At 38.2% G+C, this 23,947-nt stretch overlaps 4 protein-coding genes and 1 long non-coding RNA gene across 7 annotated transcripts; 2 read left to right on the top strand and 3 right to left on the bottom strand.

Annotated features, from left to right (window-relative positions):
* Positions 1–281: 281 nt before the first annotated feature.
* On the bottom strand, positions 282–2,153 carry LOC122769389. 2 transcript variants are annotated; one of them, XR_006360425.1, is made up of 3 exons: positions 2,094–2,153; positions 1,431–1,558; positions 282–951 (listed from the first exon to the last, which is right to left on the bottom strand). It is a non-coding gene; the product is annotated as an uncharacterized LOC122769389 (long non-coding RNA). The 2 variants fall into 2 exon arrangements; XR_006360424.1 differs by having other exon boundaries at positions 282–1,558.
* gtf2h3 (general transcription factor IIH, polypeptide 3) lies at positions 852–5,759 on the top strand. Its single transcript, XM_044025898.1, has 13 exons — positions 852–916; positions 1,458–1,537; positions 1,627–1,733; positions 2,104–2,246; positions 2,364–2,426; positions 2,704–2,733; positions 2,823–2,851; positions 2,930–3,004; positions 3,471–3,524; positions 3,925–3,993; positions 4,092–4,227; positions 4,340–4,376; positions 4,703–5,759. Exons 1-13 carry the CDS (start codon positions 907–909, stop codon positions 4,770–4,772), a joined length of 903 nt encoding a protein of 300 aa, XP_043881833.1. The 5' UTR covers positions 852–906; the 3' UTR covers positions 4,773–5,759.
* Positions 5,308–7,786, bottom strand: psmd9 (proteasome 26S subunit, non-ATPase 9). The gene is made up of 6 exons (XM_044025899.1): positions 7,605–7,786; positions 7,393–7,492; positions 6,763–6,956; positions 6,567–6,668; positions 6,254–6,342; positions 5,308–5,541 (listed from the first exon to the last, which is right to left on the bottom strand). Exons 1-6 carry the CDS (start codon positions 7,728–7,730, stop codon positions 5,514–5,516), a joined length of 639 nt encoding a protein of 212 aa, XP_043881834.1. The 5' UTR covers positions 7,731–7,786; the 3' UTR covers positions 5,308–5,513.
* A 452-nt stretch (positions 7,787–8,238) lies between these two features.
* On the bottom strand, positions 8,239–13,114 carry LOC122769384 (rab5 GDP/GTP exchange factor-like). 2 transcript variants are annotated; one of them, XM_044025897.1, is made up of 9 exons: positions 12,832–13,114; positions 11,763–11,949; positions 11,410–11,537; positions 10,435–10,586; positions 10,276–10,345; positions 10,040–10,175; positions 9,853–9,947; positions 9,384–9,640; positions 8,239–9,301 (listed from the first exon to the last, which is right to left on the bottom strand). In XM_044025897.1, exons 2-9 carry the CDS (start codon positions 11,918–11,920, stop codon positions 8,885–8,887), a joined length of 1,413 nt encoding a protein of 470 aa, XP_043881832.1. In that variant the 5' UTR covers positions 11,921–11,949; positions 12,832–13,114; the 3' UTR covers positions 8,239–8,884. The 2 variants fall into 2 exon arrangements, with proteins under 2 accessions (XP_043881832.1, XP_043881830.1); XM_044025895.1 differs by having other exon boundaries at positions 12,968–13,114.
* Positions 13,115–13,669: 555 nt separating this feature from the next.
* On the top strand, positions 13,670–23,846 carry cfap251 (cilia and flagella associated protein 251). The gene is made up of 20 exons (XM_044025368.1): positions 13,670–14,113; positions 14,230–14,370; positions 15,800–15,909; positions 16,004–16,112; positions 16,448–16,528; positions 16,628–16,705; positions 16,780–16,821; positions 17,893–18,095; positions 18,186–18,362; positions 18,602–18,852; positions 18,943–19,094; positions 19,806–19,982; positions 20,067–20,251; positions 20,338–20,452; positions 21,148–21,311; positions 21,391–21,481; positions 22,126–22,269; positions 22,364–22,592; positions 23,337–23,441; positions 23,523–23,846. The coding sequence occupies exons 1-20, from the start codon at positions 13,862–13,864 to the stop codon at positions 23,651–23,653; spliced, it is 2,937 nt and encodes a 978-aa protein (XP_043881303.1). The 5' UTR covers positions 13,670–13,861; the 3' UTR covers positions 23,654–23,846.
* The last annotated feature ends 101 nt before the right edge of the window (positions 23,847–23,947 follow it).

The following is a 23,947-nucleotide window of genomic DNA, read 5'->3' as shown; positions in this document are numbered from 1 at the left end:
TCCATTTTAAACTTGATATATCCATGACATCATATTTCACAGGGGAACGTTCTACTCATTACTCCAGCTAACTATAGATACCAACTGCTAATTTAAGATTGTACAACCAAAACATCAGATAGTAACATGATGCATTGCTAAATAATAACTATAAAAGTAACTCTTTGAGTTCCACATCAACCAGCTACAAATGCTGCTAGTGCTGGTGTATTGCTACTATAAAGCAAATCAGTTATATAGACATAATAATAAAACAATCACAGGACTGTGTGCACAAGAGATACTTAACTGATACCAGTACATTTTATTTATAGCCCATAAGGTCTTGTGTACCATTTTGAATGCAGTATTCATTTGACGTTTTCCTACTTGCACTTACTACACAACAGAATACCCCCACACTCTAAAATAAGTTTATTTATAACAAACAATGATTTCGACAAGGCAGAATACACCAAAACATAAGACAAAATACAAACAACAGCTTCAAGCACCAACATACAGTCAGGTGGCATCAGGATTAAAGGCAATTATGACTTTATTATGATAACAGAATTGAATAAATGCTTCACAAAAGTAAGCGCAAAGGACTGTATTATATTATGTAGCATGTACTTGAACATATTGGTGACAGGTGGCAAAAGTAGTAATGACGCTGTAACACCAGTGGGTGGCAGTAATGCACTACACCGTAGTCAAGCTGCCGGAGAAGAAGACGAAGAAGTAATAGTGATGTAGGCTGGTTGATGTCTTCTAGCTAAAGTGAGAACTGATAATGTGAAAATAAGACTTCGTTTTCAAACGTGTACATTTTGAGATCAAGTATGGAGGCTAACAGAAGATAAAACTCCAGGGCAATAACTTTTATTTCGCTTTCCGGTGTTCCTTTGTGTTGCTGCTGTGATCATGGCATCAGGTAAGGTCGTATCTTGTACGTTTGGTGTTGTGAGTCTAAAGAACAGATAATTAAACAAGAGCGTTTACATCAAAGATGTGATATAGGACCTAGTTTTTTTTGTAACTCCAATATTAGGACTGCTGGGAGGACATGTGTGTTATCTCTGCCAACGTGACAAAAACCTTTAGGGCTGACTTCCTGTATCGGTTTAGGAGAACGAATCATTTGTACCCACTTCAACGTTTGTAAATCTTAAATGTGGCCTTTAAATAAACCATTGTTTGGTCCTCTTGGCAAAGTATTTCCAGTATGCGTGTGTAGAGATGGTGGTTTATTTTGAAAACCCGATGTCGATTGATTGGTTCCCCGGCCTTTTACCGTAAAGCTTTTGTAAGGAGGGCTTTAAAATTCACATGTCAGATAGTTTGACCATAGTTTTTCTACCTTCTACACATGTGTTGTGTTGTGTGTGTGTGTGTGTGTGTGTGAATAAAAAGTGGCCCATAGCCCCTTCACTGAGCACAGAACTTACCCTTTAATGTGTCACTGTTGTCTGCAGAGGAAGAGGTCAATCTGTTGGTCATCGTCGTGGATGTAAATCCGATATGGTGGGGTCAGCAAGCTCACCGTGAGCCTGAGGTAACGCTACTGTTAACTTTACTGGAAAAAAACGAGATAAGACGTTAGTGGTTATTTTCAACAGCCACTGTCCTCTTGTCTCTGTCCAGTTCACTTTGTCCAGGTGTTTGGATGCAGTTGTGGTGATGGGCAACTCACACATGGCCATGAGCAGGACAAACAAGCTGGCTGTCATTGCAAGTCACTGTCAGGACAGGTAGGACAAAGTGCTTAAAACATAATATGTTTCTCCTTTCCTCTCCAATTAATAATCTCTTGTCCCTCAAGAGTTAAATTATCCTGTAACACTTGGGTGGACCTGGCCTTTCGGTTTTGTGCCCCTGGACCATGTGTAACCTAATAGTTAATCAAAATGTTTAAAAGCTGCTTACATATAAGGTAAAATAGTTACAGTACATCATACAGTATACGATCACCTACATGACATCAACCTATAATGCAGTACTTTATATTGTTGCATTGGTACATACATTTCTGAATGCTACCGCTCTCACAGCCATTTTCTGGAATACATGTATTTCTCCTGTCCCTCACAATATGTGAGTCTCTCACTTACTTTGTTTCAGTCCCTTCCTGTATCCCAGTAAGAGCTGGAAAGCCGGGGACAATGGCGGAGATGATGCGTCTTTCAGCGGGGACGGGAAGTACGAGCTGCTTTCAGTCACCAACAACCTCATTGCTGAAGAGATCAGGAATATTCTGTCAAAAAGTGGGTACAAGCTTGTATCGCCTGAGTGTAATCAACTAAACGTACTGTATTTTCTGCCGTCCTGCCTCATTGACCCCACCTATCATTGAATTTATTATCAAAACTTCTGATTTGCAGCTGAAGTGAGGGGAAATTCAACAGACACTCTGCTGGCTGGATCTCTTGCCAAAGCGCTCTGCTGTATCCTCACAATAGTTTCATACAGATATATCTCTGTAATGTAGAGAAAAGTCATATTTTTGTTACATCGTTGATATCGTGGTACCTGTTTTACAATTAGGTTTATGTTTTGTTCTTGTTGTGAGCTGATTTTGTTGAAACTCTTTTTCCATGGGGTTTTTAAACAGTTGGCTTTCCCTTACTCGTCAGTTTAAAAAGAAATTACATTTAAATGTTTTTTCCTGTATGTGTGTTGAGTGTTGTCGAGCTTGTTTCCTTAAACCTTTAAACAATTCAGATATTCACAGGGTCTCAAAGGAGCTGGAAGGTAAATATTATATTTTCTTCATCAAGCTTTAAAGAGTGCTCTTTATTTGATACTGTTCTCATTTTCACACGTTTTATGTTTTTGTTTAGTTGGACAAGAGATGAAATCAAGAATATTGGTAAGCCAAGTTCAAATTAAGAAATGTTTTTGTTTTATTCTCCTGATTTGTAACAAATCTTTTCATTTTCATGTACAGGTGATTAAAGCTGCTGAAGACTGTGCCCTCCAGTACATGAACTTCATGAATGTGATTTTTGCTGCTCAAAAGCAGGTAGGTGTGTGTGTGTGTGAAGGTAATTCTGTGGTGACCTGTTATTTGTACGATGATTCATATGCATAAAGTATGTTATTAATAAGGTTTTAACTAAGGTTTTAGTCAGTATGAGACTAAAAAATCTTTTCAGTTAAGTTGCTGGTCTTTGAAAAAGAAAAGAAAGAAATATTTGTTTCTAGGGATGCATGATATTATTGGCATAATATCAGTATTGGCAGATATGGGCTTTAAATTTTAAAATAAAGCTTTTTTTGGACATCTGCAAACACGCCAAGATCCACTGATCTTAATTTGCACAATAAAGATATTTTATATCAACATCTGCTGTGATATGACTATGAAAAATATTATGTTAATTTCATTACAGAAGAGACTAAAACAATATTGAGACTAAATGCAATATTGTGCATCCCTATTTGTTACATATGTGTTTATTTTAAATCAATGTTTTTCTCTCAAACAGAACATCTTGATAGATGCCTGTGTGTTGGCGTCAGACTCAGGTCTCCTGCAGCAGGTACTGAAGTCTCATATCACTATAACCTATATCATGAAAGTGTGTACTGTTCTAAAAATGTAAACAGAGAGTACTATACTATGTATGACCATGGAACATGACAGTTGTATATATGTATAAAGCAGCCATTGCCAAACTTAATATCAACACAAAATCAACGCTTCTTCCCTGTCCCTAATGCTTGTTACCTGTCCACACACTGCTGCTGTATACACACAAATGCTCCCTCAGTCAGGTCTGAATTGCTTTATAGAGCCTGTTTTCATGATTCTATGTTAGATATGTAGATTAACAATGACTGAACTAAATATACTGGCCCTGTAGCCACTATGATGTGATTCAGTGTTGTGCTGTCCTAACCTACGCAGTTCTCTTCAGCTTCACTTGTTTATTTTTTCAGGCCTGTGATATAACAGGAGGATTGTACCTCAGGTTACCACAGAAAGTTGCCCTGGCGCAGTATCTTTTAGTAAGTGCATATAGATTCATACAAGTCTGAGAATTTTATTTTAGTTCCTGTATAAATGTAAAGATAAATCCCTTTTTGTGTGTGTGTTTTTCCTCCAGTGGGTGTTCCTCCCTGACTCAGAGCAGCGTTCACAGCTGGTGCTGCCTCCGCCTGCACACGTGGACTACAGAGCTGCATGTTTCTGTCATCGCAACCTCATTGAGATTGGTTATGTGTGCTCAGTTTGTCTGTCGAGTAAGTTTGCATCACAAATGAATGGTACAACATTTTTTTTGAATCACTTTCAAAAGCACCAGTGATGATGTGTTTTTGTGTTGACATTCTTTCTCATGTTTTTTTTCCAAAGTATTCTGCAACTTCAGCCCCATCTGCACAACCTGCGAGTAAGTTCTGTTATTGTAACACAAAGCTGCAGTGTGTCACTTTGGGTGATGTTTTTTCTTGTTGCTCTTATTATTCTGCCTCTTTTTAGTACCTGCTCTGGTGAGGTTCCAAACGCCACTATACTAAAAAAAACACACGATTCATGAGGAGTATGATCAGCACTGTGTGCACTAATTTGACTTTGGTTTGAATCTAATGGACATTTGTTTATATATAAAAGTGACACTACAGTTTTAAAACAGCATATTCCTCTTATTTGAATTGGTGAATTGGTTATTTACACTTTATTGGCATTGATATGATCTAAAATGATTTTTCTTTTTAGGACTGCCTTCAAAATTCAGCTGCCACAGATGGTCAAACCCAAAAAGAAGAAACTCAAGCAGTCAATGTGACTTTTGCTGATGTGTTTTTCCTTTCACATTCAGAATGTACCATTTTGTTTGGTGTAGATCTGTAACATGCTTTACTTCCATCACACTTAAATTGAATAGACAATTATTTGGTAATTTCTGTTAAATTTTACCTGATCAAATGCTTTTTTTTTATGTTTTGAATATTTATCTGTTTATAAGGGGTCAAACATTTGGCTCTGGAATATAGCATTTGTTTACACGCCTGTTTTTTCATTTTCATATAAACCTTTGGAAATTCAATATGGTAACTGAGATAATGCTTTGGGGGAAAAATAAGTTTGTAGGTTTTTTATATAATAAACAAACAATTTTGATATCATTATCATATGTTCAACATAAACTTATTCTATAGCTCAATAAACTATGATGTTGTAAAGGTGGGAAAATTTGACCTCAAAGCACAGAATGGACATTTTTTTTAAGAGTTTAATAAACCTTTATTGATGATGGTTGTATAATTGTTTAGTGCTTCAGATCACTGCAGGATATGTAAATTAACAACAATTCAAACATGAAGAATTGAGATGTGATGTTTATTCAGCTAGTATTCAAAAAGTCCCACACAGAATGATGCATCCCATTGTGAAGGCTGTACTTGAATACTTTCAAGTTTGGATAAAGATGAAAAACAGATGCAAATGTCTGTGCTATGTACAAATTAAGTTTACAAAACCATCCATGGGCAAGGGAGGTGATGGTAAATGTCTCAGAACTTGGTGATCACCGACGGATTGGAACAATATTGCATCTGAAAGGGAGAACAAAGGCTGGTGACTGATTGATGACTATGAATATAAACAAATATTCAGATCAGGACTACAGAGGGTGAGGTTGACTGTTGCCGTTGACAGACTTGTGTTTTGGCGAATAATATTAGTAATTAGGTTGGGCCGTTTGTCTTTACATTTAACGTTTAAAGCTGTTGGAGCTCTAGCAGCACTGTTAATAAAGTAACAATTATTAAAATTGTTGACATCTGTTCTGTTTATAGAGTATTAGGTAAAGTGGCATGAAGAGGGGGGTGTTTGAATCTATTATACATTTGTTTAAATGACAGCCCAAGAAGATGGCAGTAATGCAACATCATGGATGCATGCTGTTGTCAAACCCCAAAGAAGAAGAATATTTTACCAGTATCACTTTGCTACAGAAAATACTGTAGATCCATTCAGAAACATTTTTTCAAAATTCTCAACATATCTACTCATGTCAGCTCATGTATATTATTTTCTACAGCTATCCTGGATCTTCTGTTGAAAACAATCACAGCAACAGCAGTAGCAGCAATCGAGATCACCGTTTCAAAACCATGGAAACGCAAAAAGCCTTCGGACAATTTCCTCAAAGTGGAGTAAAAATGGGATGCTGCGAGACTAGATTTGTGATTACAATTGCTACACCTAGCAATTGTTTTAGAAATATAGCTTTCATTTTGCAAAATTATTGTTGGCAGCACTCACCCGAGCAGACCTCTGCCAGACCATCGCTGTGGAGTCAGGCTCATCTGGACTCTCTCTCCATCCCTGACGACTAAGACACGTAATGGTTTCTGTAGGACACAACATAGCAGTTCACACTCAGTGCCAGTGCTGATTAAAATAAGAAAAACGTGAAAACACAATTTCCAAAAAAGATTATTTTTCTGAATAAAAACAAATTCAGTCACTGTTTTAGCTGAAAGATCAGTGATTATATACACAATTGTGGTTTAAAAATGTGCAAGAGAAGACAAACAAAATCTGATTAAGTCAGAGAATGATTTTGGAAGCTTACCCCTTCACTGTGTTGAACCACAGCAGCAATATTCTGGAGGTTCTGAAAGTTCCCTGTGTTCACTGAACCAAACTCAATGACTCCATCACCAATTTTGAGCCCCTTGGATAAAAAAGAGCAGGTGTGAGTCTCAACTTAAAAAAAAACCCCAAACAGTTGAAGTTGACTTCAGACAAGTGAACTCCTCTGTACACACAGCTCCACAGGCCGGTGAGCCTTGCGTGACGGCATCCACCCGTGCAAATGGAGGAGGCAGAGTGACCTGCTGCTCCATCGCCTCCACCCCGGCCTCCGCCTCATCTTGCTCCCGCTTAGCTTTCTCTCGGGCGTGGAGCTTGTGCAGGGCTTCTTCTATCTCTACCATGATGGCCTTGTGATCATTCTGTAAGCCTGAAAGACAAGAATTACCATGTTTGAATCATCATCCATGAACTTTCTTTATTGTAACTACTCAATTTTGAGTATGGAAAATATCTCTTTTAACTTGAAATGCCTGATTTCCAGTATGATTTTAGCCATAGCTTTTCTGAATACAACTTTATCAGTCTTTTCCAGAACGTATGGAAAACCCCCAAAATGATTCAGTTTTAAGGATTTCTTTGTTATATGGAGCAAAGTCTTCACAATTAAAACTTGTTTTAACTTTCGAAGAAAAACACACAAATAGTTGACAACTCATTTAGTAGTAATCAACTAATAATAGAATGATCGTTGCTGAATACTTTTGGTTAGAGAAGGAAAGAAATATCACCGATGACATGATTATTATGTGCTGACAGGTGAGCTGTGGTTTGTGCTGCGTCACTGACGACACCGAACAGCTTACATGAAATACTGTGTCTCGCTGTCCTGATCTGGTATATATTGATGTCAGCTCTGGGGAAACCCTCCGCGTCAACCAGAGGACCTTCAATTCCGACACCTTGCTGTAAACACAAACACAGAGGGAAGAACATGTTAACTTAGCAAAAACAACTTACACGAACTCTGCGGTTAGCTTGTTTACAGCTAAGTAACCTGAACCGACAGCTGACTTACGTCTTCTAGGACGTCGTAATAAGCTTGTATCTGCTCCTCGATATTATCTTTCTTTTTAACGAGGTTCTGAACGTCGTCCATTGTCATTTCTAAATCCACAGGACTGTTACCCTCCGTCATCCTCATGTCTGTTTATCTTCTGTGCTCTTCTCTTCCTCTACCTTCTTCTTTTTCTGTTGCATTTAGGCGGACTGAACTCTGCAAATGCGCACTGCTGCCCCCTACCGGTTGGGTTTGACGGTCCTTTCTAGAACATGGTAACGCGTCCGGTCTGGACTTGGATTTGCATAACATGATCGAGTTAACTGACTCCACCTGGTTCTTTGAAGAGAGTTCAAATCTTTTTTTCCTTATAAGACTTTTCTAATGTTTCTATTATTTCATGAGTCCTTTGATGACTTTGAACAAAGAATACATGAAATAAAACTGATAAAAAAATTCAAAACTTTTACTGTAATGTGTAAGAACTGGCTGAAAAAACAAGATTGTACCCGCTTTTAATATGTCGCTTCAATATATTTTTTTTAATTGATGATGTTAAAATCCAACCAAATACATTAAACGTTAAAAAAAACAAATAAATTGAAAACCAGATTTGATCCAAACCACTTCCCAAACATTTAAACCCACACCATTTAATTGTGCAAATCAACTTTAATACAACATTAATCAGAACAACCCCTTCATTACTCATTACTTAACTGTAAAAAAGTACATACAGTATATTTGCCACTCTTGCATCACATTGTTTTGCAGCAGGGTTTTTTTCCTTTCTTTTTCATTTTCTGAACAAAACAGTGCAGACAATATGAGAATAGTGACACAGGTGGAAACCGTTTAGTCAAGCTTGTAGTGGTCCGCCCATCTCACATTTTTTTCATGGAGCAAACCTTCACTTCACAGCAGTTTACATAAAGGCACATTGGTGAACACTATTAGAAACAAGTGGTAATTGAATACACACCTTTAAAATCTTAGCAGATATGATATGTACCTGAGTGTTTACTTAAAACTGTAATGTATTTTAATTTCCTTCATCCTGGAACAGAATACAATTATCTTTATAGTCAATTATTTTAATTATAGACAATAAAATCTTCATTGAGCCCCGTGATACAGAATGCAAAAAGTTTAACAATATTAAACTTCCTAAAACTGTAATCTGTGCAAATGTGGCCTTAGAATATAAATGTTTGTTTCACATCCTACATAAGTTAGTGCTAATGATTTAAAAAAAAAAAAAAAGAATCAAGTGCCACATGAGGTGTTGGTTAATGTTGCTAACAGTCTGTATCCTTCAGACCGGCATGTTGATCTGTGAGCACCTGCAGAAACTGGTTTTTGTCATCCCCTTGGGGTGACGCATCTTGGGACGAGGATGACGAACCATGTGAGACGTCAGCCTGAGACATTATCTCCTTCTGTACCCGAGCAAACTGTGACGTCGCCTCATCCAGTTGTGAATGAACTGTCTGCACCCAGTTTTGTAGCTGTATGTTGAGAGTATCCATCCCCTTGTCCAGCTTTTCCTGTCTGCCTTTTAGCTCTTCCAGTAGCTGTTGTGTTTCACTGGCAGTCTTCTGCCTCTTCTCTCCCACAGCAGGAGTGCGCTGATTCAGCATGTAGCCCTCAAACTCTTCTGGACTCAGGTTTAGTGCAGGTCCATCCAGCTTTTCAATGAAGGCCACAGCACAAGACTAAAAATGAGAGGACACACTTGATCAACTAATGTTACTTCACAGCCTCCTGTGGCATATGATGATGGATGAATCAAATTACCAGATTTGTGAAATAGTAGCCGCTCTCTCCTGCCATCAGACTGTGAGGGAGGCCAAACCGAATCACGTACTGCACATTGGAGTGTAAGCGGGGTGGGTTTGCCTTCAGCACCACGTAAATCAGTCCTGACAGGAAGTCGTCAGCATTGGCAGGTTCACTGTTCGAGATGGAGAGGGCCTCAAAGACATGATGACTGCATTTGGACACACAGGCAAGTTTGTCCTGTGGTGCTCGTTTAGCATCCATTTCAATTATGGCTGTTAAAAAACATGTTAGACAGGAAAAAAATATTAAAGAAAGCATTTTATACCATTCAGTTGTTTCTGACATATAACACTGTCTTTCATAACATTACATTGAATGTGTATCATAGTACAGTTCAGTGTGGTATGGTTTGTAGCGGTTTTGAAGCTTTTTGACTGAGAACATAATGAGATGCAGGATATGTTTTTTACACTTGGTGAATCACCCGTTATAGCAGGCAGGAATGGATCAGTTGTGACTGTGGTGCTTTTGTCAGGAAAAGGTACGTCCAGCATCTGCGGTGTAACCCAGTTTAAGGAGCTGAAAAGAAAAGAATATAAATGTCTTACAGTCATTGTAGGTTGGAGGTTTTAAATCAAATACAACATGATTAAGACCTGTATTATGCTAACCGTATTCTTCTCTGGAGAAGCAGGTCCTTCTGTTCATCATCACAGCTGTCATGGCAGAAGACCCATTTGTGCAACCGTGTCATCGTTAACTTCTCCACATGCTCCATTATCTGAGTGACATGAGCCTCAGAAAAACCTAAAAGATTGAAAAACAAACTGTTTGTTTTACCCCAGAGTATTTAAAAAAAACAAAAACAATCAACAGCCCAAAAAGTGTTGCTCTAATGTCTACTCACTGCTAAAATGTTCAGCAAAAGACATGTAGAAATCCTGCACAAGGTCAGACTGTTTCTGTACTGGCAGATCCTGAAAAAATTATGAAAGCATATGTTCAAAAAACAGCATTTTACAAAAGCAATGCAAGTGTAATGTTAATATTTTGAATTGATAATTACATGATAAGCTTCCACTGTGTTGAGAAAAGCTGTGCACTGAGACTGCAAGCGCTGGGAAGGAGGACTGCGAAGTACTTTTAGGAAACTGGCAAAGTCTCCAGGCTCAAGGCTCTGGAACGCTTTCAATGCTTTTGTATGGTCTTCAGATGACTCTGGTAGAAGGAAGAGTAGATGTTACTCCAGATAAATAAATGAAGTGACAAGTTGTAAAACCGACACAGACAGTTTTGTTTGTTTTGTAAAATTGTATGTTAGAATTTGAATCATCACCTATGAACTTACTGTAGAGTTGTACTGTGTGATAATATTAAAAAAACTACTTTGGGGTCAATTTTAAACGTTAATATTTTTAATAATGCAAATTAAGGAGATCCACAATTTATACAATTTGCAGTGTTAGTTCTATGAAAATGTCTTATTTAACCAAGTTATAAATTGTACGGAAAATGAAATATCTCGAAATTAAATTATATTGAATTGTATCAAATTGAAAATTTAATTGGATCTTGTGAGTCAGAATAAGAACTGATCAAACCTCAGAAAATGTTGATCAGTATTTACCAAACCTGGAAATGATGTTCTCAAATGTCTTGTTTTGTTCACAAACCAAATTTATTAAGTTGACGATGATTTATTTGTTATATGGAGCAAAAAGAAAATATTCACATTTAAGAAGCTGAAAAATCAGAAAGCTTGTTTTAATTATTGAAAAAACACTCAAACCAATGACTTAATTATCAAAACAGTTGACGATTCATTTAGTAATGTAAAATAATCTATATAAATATATAAAAATAATAAGTAATAGTAAATAATCAACCCTAATCAGAATAGAATCGATTCAGGAAATCTGCAACGATATCCATACCTCTTGGTTAATGAAGACGACACATATACTGTATGTACACAAGAATAATGTGCTGGAGACATTTCTTGACATTTTCGCAAATTCAAATTTCCACTGTGATAGTCTACCTTGGCGTTTTGGAGATGATGGGCTTCCCCAGAACAGTCTCCTCATTGTGTTAATTCGATGACCTTTCTCAATGTTTTTCTTCTCCTCAAACTTGGAGAAGGTGACAGGAATTCCATCATTCTTTGGTCTACAAAAAAAATGACAAATTTAAACTTCCAAACCTAAACTCATCTTAAACCAAAAGTTGCCTCAAGGTGATTATTAAGCAAGGTGATTATTAAGTGCTCGTGCAAATGAATCTGTTAATAGTCATTTACATAATCAACAATTATTAAACTGTTAAACTGTGACCAATACACTTACAGTTGGTGTTAAAAATAAGGTCAAATGTTACTGGGAGTGCCGGTTTTACCTTGTGTCTTGTCTTGGGGCTCCAGTTGGACGAGCTTTCTCTCTCCAGCACTTGGAGCAAAGGCCATGCCATGCAGGATTTCCATAATACCCACAGGCATTCCTGCAGAGAAGCTCCTCCTGGGTAACTCGGATTCCTCTGTGTTTATCTGTCCACATTGTAGAGTGCTCTCTTATACTACTCCCACCTGTTAGATCAAAATATTATATATTATACTTTCAATTCAACATTCAATACGATCTGTCTTTTGTATCTAACATTGTGGCTGCTGGGACTGAAATGTTACAAGGTCAATGTTTGGTAAAGCCTAATCGAACCAAATTTGGCCCATAATCTGACAGATTGTTTGCTGAATCCCATATGAAGGCAAAAGCACCAACCTATAAAATAACTACACAGTTAAATCAACGCTTATCTGGTAGCCAAACACTACATAAAGGGTTCTATCACTCGAGGTGTAACTAATTATTAATTAATCTGTGGATTATTTTCTCAAGCATCATCTTGGGTATAATCAAGATTTATACAAAAATTACAGATAATGTCAGAACATCAGACACCAACTGATGTGTATGTTAATACCTTGTATGAATAGAGGACTTTGTATGTTTACGCAACTACTTTTTTCCATCGTCAAATGTGCATAACTACTTGAATTAAAACTAAACACAGTTGAGGGCTTGTTGAAGGACTGCATGTCATGTCAAAAAAACGCATTTTCTCCCAAGTATTTACCAAATGAGAGTCTATCAGGAACTTTCGCGCATCAAATATGTGCTGTTGGTCTAATACTGAGCTATATACATTATTAAAAGACTCAAAATCTGAGAAAGCCTTGTTAAGTCGCTGTGAGGGTTAACAGTTTGGCTAACAGCTAATTACGAGCCCAGCTGACTGTCACCTGAGGGGATTGGCGATAAGAACAAACAGCTAACGTTGGCTAACGTCCAGTGGCTAAAGAAGCCGACAACCTATTTCACTCATTTCAACCTCGTCTCCCGCACTGTCAAAGGAAATTAATAACGTTGAGAAAAAGTTGACAATCGTTAGCTTTAGCATGGCTCCTCACCTATCCGCTGGTCAAATCGCCATGAAACCGCTTCCTCCTCAAAACAAGTATTTTCTGTCGTCGTCACAAATGTCTCATAATACTCACAAAAACAACAGTATTACTTCAAAATTTCAATGAAAGACGTGTGACTTACACAGATTTAGAGATGTGAAAATGTGTTTCAGAAATGGAAGCTTAAAGTTAGGCGATGTGAAACAGAAACACCGCACGGTCAATCTCCTCGTCACTTGTTTGTCTCGTCAAACAAGCTAACACATTTTCAGTGCCCTACTACTGTAGGCGTTACGGTAAATGCAATGCAACAGTACGGAGCTAGTGGATCTGTTAAGATGACAGCATCCGGTTTTCAGAATAAAACGTGCACCGTAGAGTGACACTGATTTGATTGAATTCTAAGGGAAACGACAAGTTAGATCTCACACATGTGTATTTCGCAAATTGCTTTATTTCTGAACTTTATGCTGCTGTTAAAACAAAATAACGCAACAACGTTTCTATTTTACAACTTTCATTTTAGTTATATAGTTTAGTCATTTTTCTTTGATGGTATATGTAGTTTTACAGGTTTGTCCTTCATTTTACATTTCATTTACCAGATCAATTTTCACAGGGCACATGCTTTATGTTGTAAATGTCATTTGCACTGCCATTTAAAAATATCTTTAATATATTTTCGATTACTTGCAAACATAATGTAATGACCTTTTTCTTTGTTAGAAAATATTATTTTTCATTTACAAGACTTACATGTAGCACATCATTAAGTGATTTTACAAAGAAGAAGGTTTTGTCCAAGATAATATTGTGGCTCAATGGTGCTTTTAATTTGAAAGAAATTACCAATGTTTTCTTGTGTTTAGTGGTTACTAGGCAACAAGAGGCTTGGCAAGCTCTTTGTTAGCAGATAATTTTAGGCTGAACAACAAGAGCAAATACAAAGTACAAAGTTTGTTATTTAACATTCAGCATTAGTGCTGTTACTGTGCAGAATAAGTTGCAAGGTCTGGCACATTTTGTAGACATCATCATGTCAGATGTGGATGCTGTGGAGGAACACAAGCCATTCACAGAGTGCAAGGTGGAAAAGCAACAAACGCACGACTGTCTTCACAAAAACGGTGGATGCAAGAGGAGTGATGAAGCTGAAGAGAGTACAGGAGACGGGGGAGAGGAAACAGAGACAGACACGCTAAACATGGCTCAGACGTCTCAGGTCTACACTGCAACCAGAGATACACTTTTCCCAAAGACCATGAATCACACAAGAACACAGGCACTAGTAAGAATGTCTTCTTTACACAATTGTGGTCACCTGCTCGGAGCAGTCACAAAAGTGTCATGTTCTCCAAGATAAAAAAGGTAACCATAAACTTTTCTCTCTCTCTATCTATCCAGTCACTTGAAAGGGTGTTTGGGATGAACCCTGCTCTTTCTGTCTTCAGTCTGCAAGACCACGATCAGCTGGTGGTTTTCTATGCTGGAGCACACATCGGGATCATCTATAATCACACATCACAAACCCAGCACTTACTTCAGGTAAAAAGCAAACATTTTTTTAGTACAACAACGATATCAAAGCCAGCCCTGTGAGTGATGAACATGCAGTTTGTTAATAGTAATTATGTTGGAGCAGCCATTCCCAAATACCTGTATAAGAAATTTAAAGTCTTCTGAGGTCCCTCTCTGCTCAACATGCAAGACTGTGGGATAAAATATTTCCATTAATCTTATTAATTTCATCAGCAAGCCCCCAGGAAACTAACTAAACTTAACTAAAACCTACACCTGCTCAAGTCTACCTTCAATACATTTGCTTCTTTTTTTGTCGCTTGACAGCCTTTTTCTGACCGTAAACTGAAGTTTGTTTTGTTTTGTAAGCTGCTCACTGTTTCACAAAAGTCCATAGAGAAGATCTGTGATTTTGATCCACTGCTGCCTCCATCAAAACATTCAAATGTGCTATTTTGTGACTTTGGTGTTTCAAATCCTTCATTTGTTTTTACCTGAACCTGGGGATACAACTTTCACAGTCATTACTGATTTTAAAAAGACTTGGCAGTACACACTAACAGAGTGGTTTCAGGTTTCAGATTTGTTTTATGCTTATAAAGACTAAGGATCACATATTTAACGACTGATGAGGGATCACAGACTACATGATTTGTCAAACCAATTGAATGCAGTCGACTCTTGCGACAGCAACACGTCTACGAGAGTGACAGTTTAAAGCAGGGATGTACAAACTCAGATTTGATAATGTGAAGATTCCCAGGGGCCAATGGTCCCTTCAGACCTTTTTTTAATGTCTTTTGTTTTATAATGATTTTAATTTCATTGTCACAATTATAATTTTTTGAAATGGCAACATAAGCAAATCTAAGCCCCACAGGAGTGGACAAATTAAAAAAATTCTGTCTTTGTATCACATTCAGAGTGAGATAATTAATGGTGATGACATGTGACCAAAGCCCATTTTCTGTTTGACTCATCTTGGGCCATAAATAATTCATTATAAAACTGCAGACTTTGGACATGCTTGGTTTAAAGGGCAAACAAACCAAACCAGAGTCGGCTCAAATTCAAACATGTCTGATTGACTGTGACTGAGGTTGGGTCAGGCCTGTTACCTTCACACATTAACAGAATTCTGTGCCAACTTTCACTGTCTCCAACCAGTGCTGACTGGTGCTATGTAAAAAATCTTGTATATGTGTGTGTGTGTCCAGCGTTAGTGACACAGACTGACTGAACAAGGCAGCTGTTTTCCAGCGTCTCCTTTGTTAACATGAGCTAATATCCCAGATTTTCTCTATTGACTTTGGTGCGAGGCAATGAGCAGTTCATGGATTTCAGTTCCCAAATGGAAAAGGTTGTCCAACGGTCTAGATTTAGCCTAACCTTGTGTCCCTACTGGCAGCCATGTTTTCTGTGTTCATATGACCACATTTCACTGTAATGTTTCCAGGGTCACTGCAGCCCTATCTCATGCATGTGTGTGAGTGAAGACCGACGCTGGGTTGCGACTGCAGACCGGGGGCCAAAAAGCATGGTGATCATATGGGACTCCTATTCTGGGTATCGCACTTGATTCTTCATTTTTTAAGGGATTTTTGTTTTAAGTATCAACCTTTGCTCTTAACGGTAACCAAGTGTATGCTCATTGTTGCAGAATTCCTGTGCATACATTGTTCCACTGCCACACAGATGGGGGCGTCTTTGCTGTGGCATTTTCAAGAGATGCTAAATATCTGGTAACACTCGGAGCTGAAGAAGTTCAAGTGAGTCAGACAGCAGGTGAAATGGCAACAGTCAAGTAAACACAAGAAATGCAAACAATGAAGTGCATGACATTCACTCATTTATCAAGACTTTTGTACCATTCTGAGTGAAAGCACTAAAATGAAATGTTTTAAATGTTATGTCATGACTACATCATATTTTCTTAGGTTTAGGAATGTCGTACGATTTGTATTAAACATGTAAGGCATATAAACCGTTAATCTTTTTGTTTATCAGGACACTAAAGCAGCTTAGATGATTATTGTTTCATACAGGGTTTGACATATGAAAGAATAAATGTACTCCTTGATTAATAAAGTATATCTGATTACAGCGTGTGTCTATTTGGGATTGGACAAATGAAACAGAAAAGCCTTTGTGGTTTACCAAACTCAATCCTACACATGGCTTTCAAGTAAGTCTTCCCTCTTTCTTTCTTTTTTAGATTACCCCCTAACTCCATAAATAAGCTATTTAGAGGAACACATATTTAAATGTTGAATGTTTTTTTCAGGAGAGCATCATTTTTAATCCAAACAATAGCACTCAGCTGCTCACCAGCAGTGAAAGCCAGGTGTTATTTTTCAGCAGAGTAAGTCAACGTTTTTCTCATTTTCAAACAACTGTTGTTTATATTTATTGAATTAATCACATTCTGCTTTTCAGGCCCAGGGAAGTCTGCAATATGTTCCCCTGAAACTTACAAAGGTAAGGATTATTGTCAGAATAGAAAGTTTGTCTTACTATAGCATTTTGAGATATAATTTACCATTTTATTTGTTTATCTCTGCGTTTGTTGGGATGCTTCTGTATTAACGCAGACTTCAGCTGCTTTCAGACACGCACTGGAGATTCTCACACTTTGGGAATCACAGATCTAATCTCCTGCAAGATCCCCACAATAAGTTTACTATGAAAAAAAAAAGAACAGCACTGCATAGGACATCCTTGGAAAATAGATTATTAATCCCAATGGATATGTCCTGCATAAACATAGGTTAAATAAGTAAATAAATAAAAAACATACATCGGATGTATAAACTAATGAAGAAGGTGGAAATGACAGGACAGTGTGGGCGAGTGGAGAGAAAATGTTGTGACAGTGTTTGCATCCTTTCTGGTATGTGAAGGCCACTGTAGTTCCTTGAGGCAATTGGGAAGGGGGGTGGGGGGAGTCCTCTGTTCAGGGTCCTTACACATAAGAGGGAGTTTAGGAAAATCAGCAACAGTTTTCAGGTTCATCAGGTTTTTATCCACACAGAGCTGGCATTTTGGGAGCTCTAAAATGCTATTTTTTGCATTTTTGTGTGTACAACCAAAACGTAACTTTGGGGAAACGATGATGCCATAGTCCCACCTCGCCAGACATCATTCTTCTTTTTGAGTTTGGAGTTTCTTCATGTGTTCTTCTATGTTTCGGTGGCAGCGTTACAGCTACAATCCAACCCAAAGACCAAGTGCGCATGGACATCCATTCATTGAAGCACGTTAAAACAGGTCTTTGGCCACACCCAGCAGAGTGGCTAAAATCAGGACTGATTAGTCACTAGAATGCGAATGAAGACATTTCTTGAAACAATGTCATGTTTACAAAAATTTTCTTCAGAACAAAAAAGAAAAAACCTCAGTTTTAATGTGGATAAGGCTGCAGTCTGCAGTGTCAATATTAAATGTCACTAATAATGCTTACTCACTGGACCTGTAATATCTGTGTGAGTTCATGTGAACACAGAGACTGGAGTCCATGTCTGAAAACACATGTCCTCTGATGTTTCACAGACTGTCAGCATGGCTGGCAGGTTTCACAGTCAGTCTGTGTTTCACTGGAAAGAGCCTCAGGTTCTCAGAGCCACTACAGCAGGGGGCCTTGTTGTGTGGAATGTGATGGAAGACCTAGCTGCAAACCAGTGTCTCCCTCAAGACAGAATCAAGCTCATTCCACTTCAGAAGGATCCAATCACTGTTCTCACAGTAACTGACAGGTACTCAGGTCCAGAAATATTTATCATCAATGGCTTCTTTTATTTATTGGTCTCTAATCTCTTTTCTATGCATGCCTTTTCATATCACAGCTGTTTTGTAACGGGTGACACTCAAGGGCATATCAAGTTCTATAATGAAGAATTCCTCCTCCTCACGTGGTACAGTAAATTCAACCTGGATCCGATTGTTTCCATTTCCTTCTCCAAAGAATGCACAGAAGGATGTCTGGAGGACTGCACACTGGAAACAAAACCATTCATTTTCAGGTGCATAGTAAAATAGTATGATGTTCTCAGTCTAAACCATAAACATTCACTAATGCAGATTTTAATAAGCGTACTCAGCAAGTTAGGGTATAAAACAGAGAATGTTGAATTAAAAGATACATAATCTAAGAAAAAACATTATACTTATAAGAGAGTAAAAGGGGAGATGCTCGAGCACCACCTGGGGTCCATCTGTACACATCAATTGATATCTATTTGTTTGTTTGTTTCTTCTGCAGAAACTTTGTCGTGTCCACAGCCAGGTCCACGGTCGTTCACGTGAATACACTGAAAGGCGTCTCTCAGATGCTGCTGCATGAGGACAGTGACCCTCTTCATGCAGTAGCCTGCCACCCCAAACAGCCAGCTGTGGTCATGGGCAATCATTCGGGCATTTTAAAAGTGTGGGATTACAACAACAATGCAATGCTCTGCAAAAGGGTCTTTGAGACAGAGAGGCAGATTCAATGCGTTACCTATGACCCTCAAGGTGATGTTTTATCCATGTGTTAAACCATGTGTTTCCTTTTCTTTCCATTCTCCAATATAAAGAAGCACTCTGTGTTTTGTCACTGAACAGGATTATACCTGGCGGTTGGCTTTGGCAGTGGCTCTGTTCACCTACTGAACCCCCGCACTTTGCAGAATGATCCAGTGGAATGTTTCCATTACACCGACGACAGCATCCTTCACATCACTTTCTCGTCAGACTCAAAGTATCTTGCTACTGCGGTGAGAAAGTCCTTTCTTATTACCGCAAATATAATGTCTGACCTCATTGTTAACAATTTACACTAGAGTAACAACATGGTACCATGGTGGAAATCATTTTGTAAAAAGTCTTCAAAGCTGCTTTACACTACAGTTTTGCCACTCACTCCTTCACTCATTCATTAAGTACATCTATGTGCAATGTTTTTTTCATTCACTCATCTTCAGACCCATTTACAAAACTGTGAGCTGGGGATTGAACCCACAACCTTACTGCGGCTGAAAGATGACCCACTCTAATACTCTAACACCACAGCTGCCCCATAATGACATTTCTAGCTTGGTAATCGGTAATAGGGAGATCATATTACAGGAAAATGATATTATTTACAGAGTAACATCAAGTAATAGCTAAGTAGTAAGAATATGTACTACCAACAGTGTAATGGATGCACATGAAAATACTTCACAGTTGATATTTGCCATATTAAAAATTTGTCCTATACACATTTTCCATTGTCATTACCAAGCTGTTACTTGGCAATTTGTATAGAAATAATATTTATTCCCTATTAAAAGGTATTGCCATACTGTTACCATACTGTAATGTAAAGTAATAATATAGGAATAATTTTAACAATATTATTTGGTAGATATGACTATAGATTGCAAATGTATACTATTTTTCTTTAGGATGACGTGTAGATTTTATTTTCCTGTTGACTGTTGTAGGATGCTGGAAAAGCAGTGACAGTATACCACTTGCAGACTGATGAAGGTTCTTTACCTCACTGGACATATCTGGGCAGATACCGCTCCCATTATAAGCCTATCAAAAACCTTCTTTTTGGGGTTCACCTGGACAGCACCCAACCCAGATTGTTATCCCTGGGAATGGACCGGCGCCTGGTTAGTCTGTTTAGTAAAAAATTGTAGGACTGTGGATGACTTTGGTGTTTTTTTAAAACCTCTCTGCTGCTCTTGTGTGAATAGGTGGAGTATGACTTGGAAAAAAGTGATGTAAACCAGCTTGTCATCTTAAGCTCAGAGCGCATTGAGCAGAGTGCCGTGCCAACGTGCATGACTTGGTATCCTCCGCTGACGACAGAGCAGTTTCTTCTCACTGCCTCAGACCAGTATAAGATGAAGCTTTTCAATAGCACAACCAAGATGTGCAGGTCTGCCACTTCTGTGTTCTGTATTTTCTGTATTTATCTGTTGTCACGCCAAAAAGTAACTGGTAATGTTATATATACAAACACAGAAAGACTATCCTTGGCCCAACATACGGCTCCTCCATCAAGCAAGTGATGGTACTTCCCAAGTCTACAGAACCTGAGACAAACTCATATTACCTGGCATACATCACAGGCGACATGGTCAGTGCTGCACTTTTTATTTTAAATAGTTTACTATTATTTTCATCCAGCATGTTTTTAAAAATATAGATTCCTATATTACATTTCCTTCTCGTCATATGTTTGAATAGGAGTAGGCAGAAGTATAAACTTGTATGTTCCTGCACCATTCCCATTACACACAACTCAACAAGTTTATCAACTACTTTATCCCATCACCAAATATTTACACAATATTTTAAACAGTGTTCTTAATGTTCTCAGTACAACACAAGAATATTTCTGGCTTTAAACACTACCATTTCCATTACCATCCCAGATTGAACCACTGTTCTTCATCCTTATATTTATATCCTTTATTTTAAAATTAGTATTTTCTATATTCTTTTACGCCGATTAATGTTTTAATTCATCTGTTTTGTAAAAAGAGAAATGTGGCTCCTTGTGGAAAAAAGAAAATCTCAACTCTTGTGCTCAAGTGACCTTTATCTTTAAGAGATGTTGGACTACATGAAGGAACACAAAAATAAAATAGATAGCAGTCGCACTTGAATAAGTAGAAGAGAATAAAAAGGTAAAATGGCTGAACTGAGCAGGGGCCTTGCTAATAAAAATTTTACCTGAGCTCTCCTCAAATCGAATCATGCTGTCATACAAAATGTTGTAAATTCACACAATTGATATTTACCACTAAGAGTGTGTTCTATTCCTCACAGGTGGGTCTCCAGATGCTGCCTCTAGATGGAAACCCCTACAAGTGCAATGCTTTAATTTGCCATCCAACAGGAGTGTCTGCTTTTACCTGCTCCTATGATGGCCGATATGTTTTTACTGCAGGAGGCTCTGATTGCACTGTCCTCTCATGGGAGATTAGTTTAAAGTGAGCTATAATAGAATCAATGTGAAAATCATTTGAAATGCATTAGCAGTCAGATAATGTTTCGTTGTTGTGACTGCAGTGCCCTGGAGACTGCAGCCTCACTGGGAGGAAAGGGCCTGGTACCATTTTACACTCTTCTAGAGGGAGGTGGAGATGGCACTTTCTACAAGGTAAGTTAAACATTTACCTTGTACTTTATGACTGCTGAGCGTTAGGGGAACAGCTCTGATTCTTCCTTGATTGCATATTTACAACCATTTAGATTGAGCTGTTTTCAGAAACACACTCAAACCTGGAAATTGTCCAGAGATTGTCAAAAAGTGCTGAACATGTACAAAGACGAAAATCCACAAAGGTCACTTAAGAGATGATTTACAGCAATTAGTATCTGTACTGTTGCATCACTGCCTTCTTCCTCGCTTTTTTTTTACAAGCTTCCAAACATAATTTCCAGTTAAAGTCCATGTGAGTTTGTGAGAATAGAGCAGGAGAGACTCCAGAGGATCCACAGTGAGTGAAAGTTTCCTGCTTCCTGCGAGCTCAAGCCAGGGGTTTGGATCCTCCAGAGACTCTCCTGCCGATGTGAAAGCATCTCACCCGGAAAATGATCCACTGTGCTTGTCACGTTTGAAGGACAAACCTACATTTCCAGTTTCTTATCAGCTGTCATTTGTTTTGTTTTTTTTAAGAAAGAATTGTTCATAAAGTATTAGCACAACACTGGATTATAAACAAAGCTAAGGCCTTTGACTTTGATTACTCAGTTATTTCTTAAACCCCTTTAAATATAAATTCTTACTGTTTCTGTTTTTAGGACATTGAGGACTTTTTCTTTTTCTGCCAAATCCGTCATCAAGGCACTGACTCAATGGAGAAACGTCAAGTATCAACCAAAATCCCACTGTCAGAGGTTCCTTCTCTAATGAGAGCACTGGCTTACTTCCCGACAGAGCAAGAGGTACAATAGATGTGATAATATCTGACAAAGAAAACATTGCAACAAATGTAGCTTTACACCTCAGATCTGCAGATTCCTATTTCATTTTTACCAGATAGAAGACATGCAAAATGAGGTCAAGTTCAGTCAGTATGCTGAAACCGGAAAATATGTGGCCGCCATTGACCTCGACGAGTTCATTAAGCTGTATGTCAACCATCGGCCAGCCTTTGGCATCTCCAGAGATGAGCTTGTTCAAGATTTCCATGTCCTTGGTACACATGACAGTACAGGGCGGCCAGTTCTGCAAAGACATGAGCTGCTGGAACTCATACAGGATCGAGGTACGCTGCTGCCTCTTCGGTCTTAGTGTTTGGTTTCAGCTGCATCAATATATACACGGCCATATACGTCTCATTGACAGAATTGTGTGTAAACACTAGGTATTGTTCCCATCTGTGTTTCACTGTGTTGTTGAGGGAGGTGTCCATCATAGAGGGTAATTGGCTGGGGAGGGTTAGTTCGCAGCAGTAGTTGAGAAGCTGTAGACGAGAGAGACTGTGTTGCTATGAGTGACTGTAAACTACTAGTGAACCATTCTACAAGAGTAGCTAGGACACACATGGGCAACATAAGGCCCTGGGGCCGGATGTGGGCTGCAAACCAGCCTTATCCAGCCCATGATGTCTCCAGGTTCTCTCAGGTTCACTCTTCTCAACTCAACTGAAAAATCAACATTGTGATATTAGCAGTTGTGATGACAGAATCGGAGCTAAGATGAGTGCTCAAAAACACATCATACACACAGGCACACATCAACCTTGGGGTTAGCTGCTGCAGCAGCAAGGGAATAAATCCGAGCTCAGTTGAGCTATCAAACTAATTTCAGCTGCTCCTCCATCTTTCTCCAGCTACACGGCACTGCTACAATATCTTTGAATAATTCAACATTTGTAAATGACACAAGCACATACCACATTAGAAATAAAGAAAAGAGTGTGGGCATCCATATACAGCATCTTTACAAAGCAATGACATACAACACAGAAAAGCTTCCTCAGTCATAATTTTGATGCTGTCTTTGACAGGAGAACCAATGACAGAGGAAGAGGTGGCAGGGTGTTTTGCTACACTTTTAAAAGGTCCTAACGAAGAAGGAGAAGGGGGAAGAGGGGAAGAACATACATCTGATGGTATGTAACCTGATACTTCACAAAAATTCACAAAAAAAAATAAAAACACAAAACTTTTCATGTGTGTGTCTGTATGTGAAGGTGGAGATTTAGAATATACTTTGGAGTCCGTGATCCCATGTGAGATATCAGTGGAGACATTTACGGGTCATATCCTGGGTTTCCCGTCCACAGCAGGTCCCAGTGGCTGTCCGTCCCCTTCAGTGAAGTGATGACAACAACTGTCTTTGTAGTGTAAATTTACATGATGTGTATTGCAGGTATCTTTATGTATTTGATTTTAAAATATGAATATGAATATTAAGTTAGATATAATCACAGCTTTGTGATACACTACATGTAAAATGTGCTTTGTGTAATGAACTAATACAATTAAAATAAGAATAAAAATGTATGTTTTATGGAGGGTTTTATGGTTCTCTTTTACATGTGAAGATATTGCTTTACATTTTGTCTTCCTCAATATTATGGTAATGGTAATTAAGCCTAAACAATTCGATAAAGGT

The sequence above is a fragment of the Solea senegalensis genome, linkage group LG5 (genome assembly GCF_019176455.1).
Source record: "Solea senegalensis isolate Sse05_10M linkage group LG5, IFAPA_SoseM_1, whole genome shotgun sequence".
In the NCBI taxonomy this organism is placed as follows: Eukaryota; Metazoa; Chordata; class Actinopteri; order Pleuronectiformes; family Soleidae; genus Solea; species Solea senegalensis.
The sequence above is the reverse complement of the archived record's forward strand: the minus strand, read 5'-3'. Positions and strand labels throughout refer to the sequence as shown.

Coding starts and splice junctions, on each gene's coding strand:
- gtf2h3 (XM_044025898.1), top strand. Junction 1,538..1,626: donor AAGCTCACCGTGAGCCTGAG/GTAACGCTACTG, acceptor GTCTCTGTCCAG/TTCACTTTGTCCAGGTGTTT. Junction 3,994..4,091: donor CCCTGGCGCAGTATCTTTTA/GTAAGTGCATAT, acceptor TTTTTCCTCCAG/TGGGTGTTCCTCCCTGACTC.
- psmd9 (XM_044025899.1), bottom strand. CDS start 7,730: ATGAGGATGACGGAGGGTAACAGTCCTGTGGATTTAGAAATGACAATG. Junction 7,493..7,604: donor ATTACGACGTCCTAGAAGAC/GTAAGTCAGCTG, acceptor TTGTGTTTACAG/CAAGGTGTCGGAATTGAAGG. Junction 6,957..7,392: donor AGCGAGACACAGTATTTCAT/GTAAGCTGTTCG, acceptor CTTGTCTTTCAG/GCTTACAGAATGATCACAAG.
- LOC122769384 (XM_044025897.1), bottom strand. CDS start 11,920: ATGTGGACAGATAAACACAGAGGAATCCGAGTTACCCAGGAGGAGCTT. Junction 9,948..10,039: donor CTTCTCCAGAGAAGAATACG/GTTAGCATAATA, acceptor TTTTCTTTTCAG/CTCCTTAAACTGGGTTACAC. Junction 9,302..9,383: donor GCTACTATTTCACAAATCTG/GTAATTTGATTC, acceptor TCTCATTTTTAG/TCTTGTGCTGTGGCCTTCAT.
- cfap251 (XM_044025368.1), top strand. CDS start 13,862: ATGTCAGATGTGGATGCTGTGGAGGAACACAAGCCATTCACAGAGTGC. Junction 15,910..16,003: donor ATATGGGACTCCTATTCTGG/GTATCGCACTTG, acceptor TCATTGTTGCAG/AATTCCTGTGCATACATTGT. Junction 23,442..23,522: donor GGAAGAACATACATCTGATG/GTATGTAACCTG, acceptor CTGTATGTGAAG/GTGGAGATTTAGAATATACT.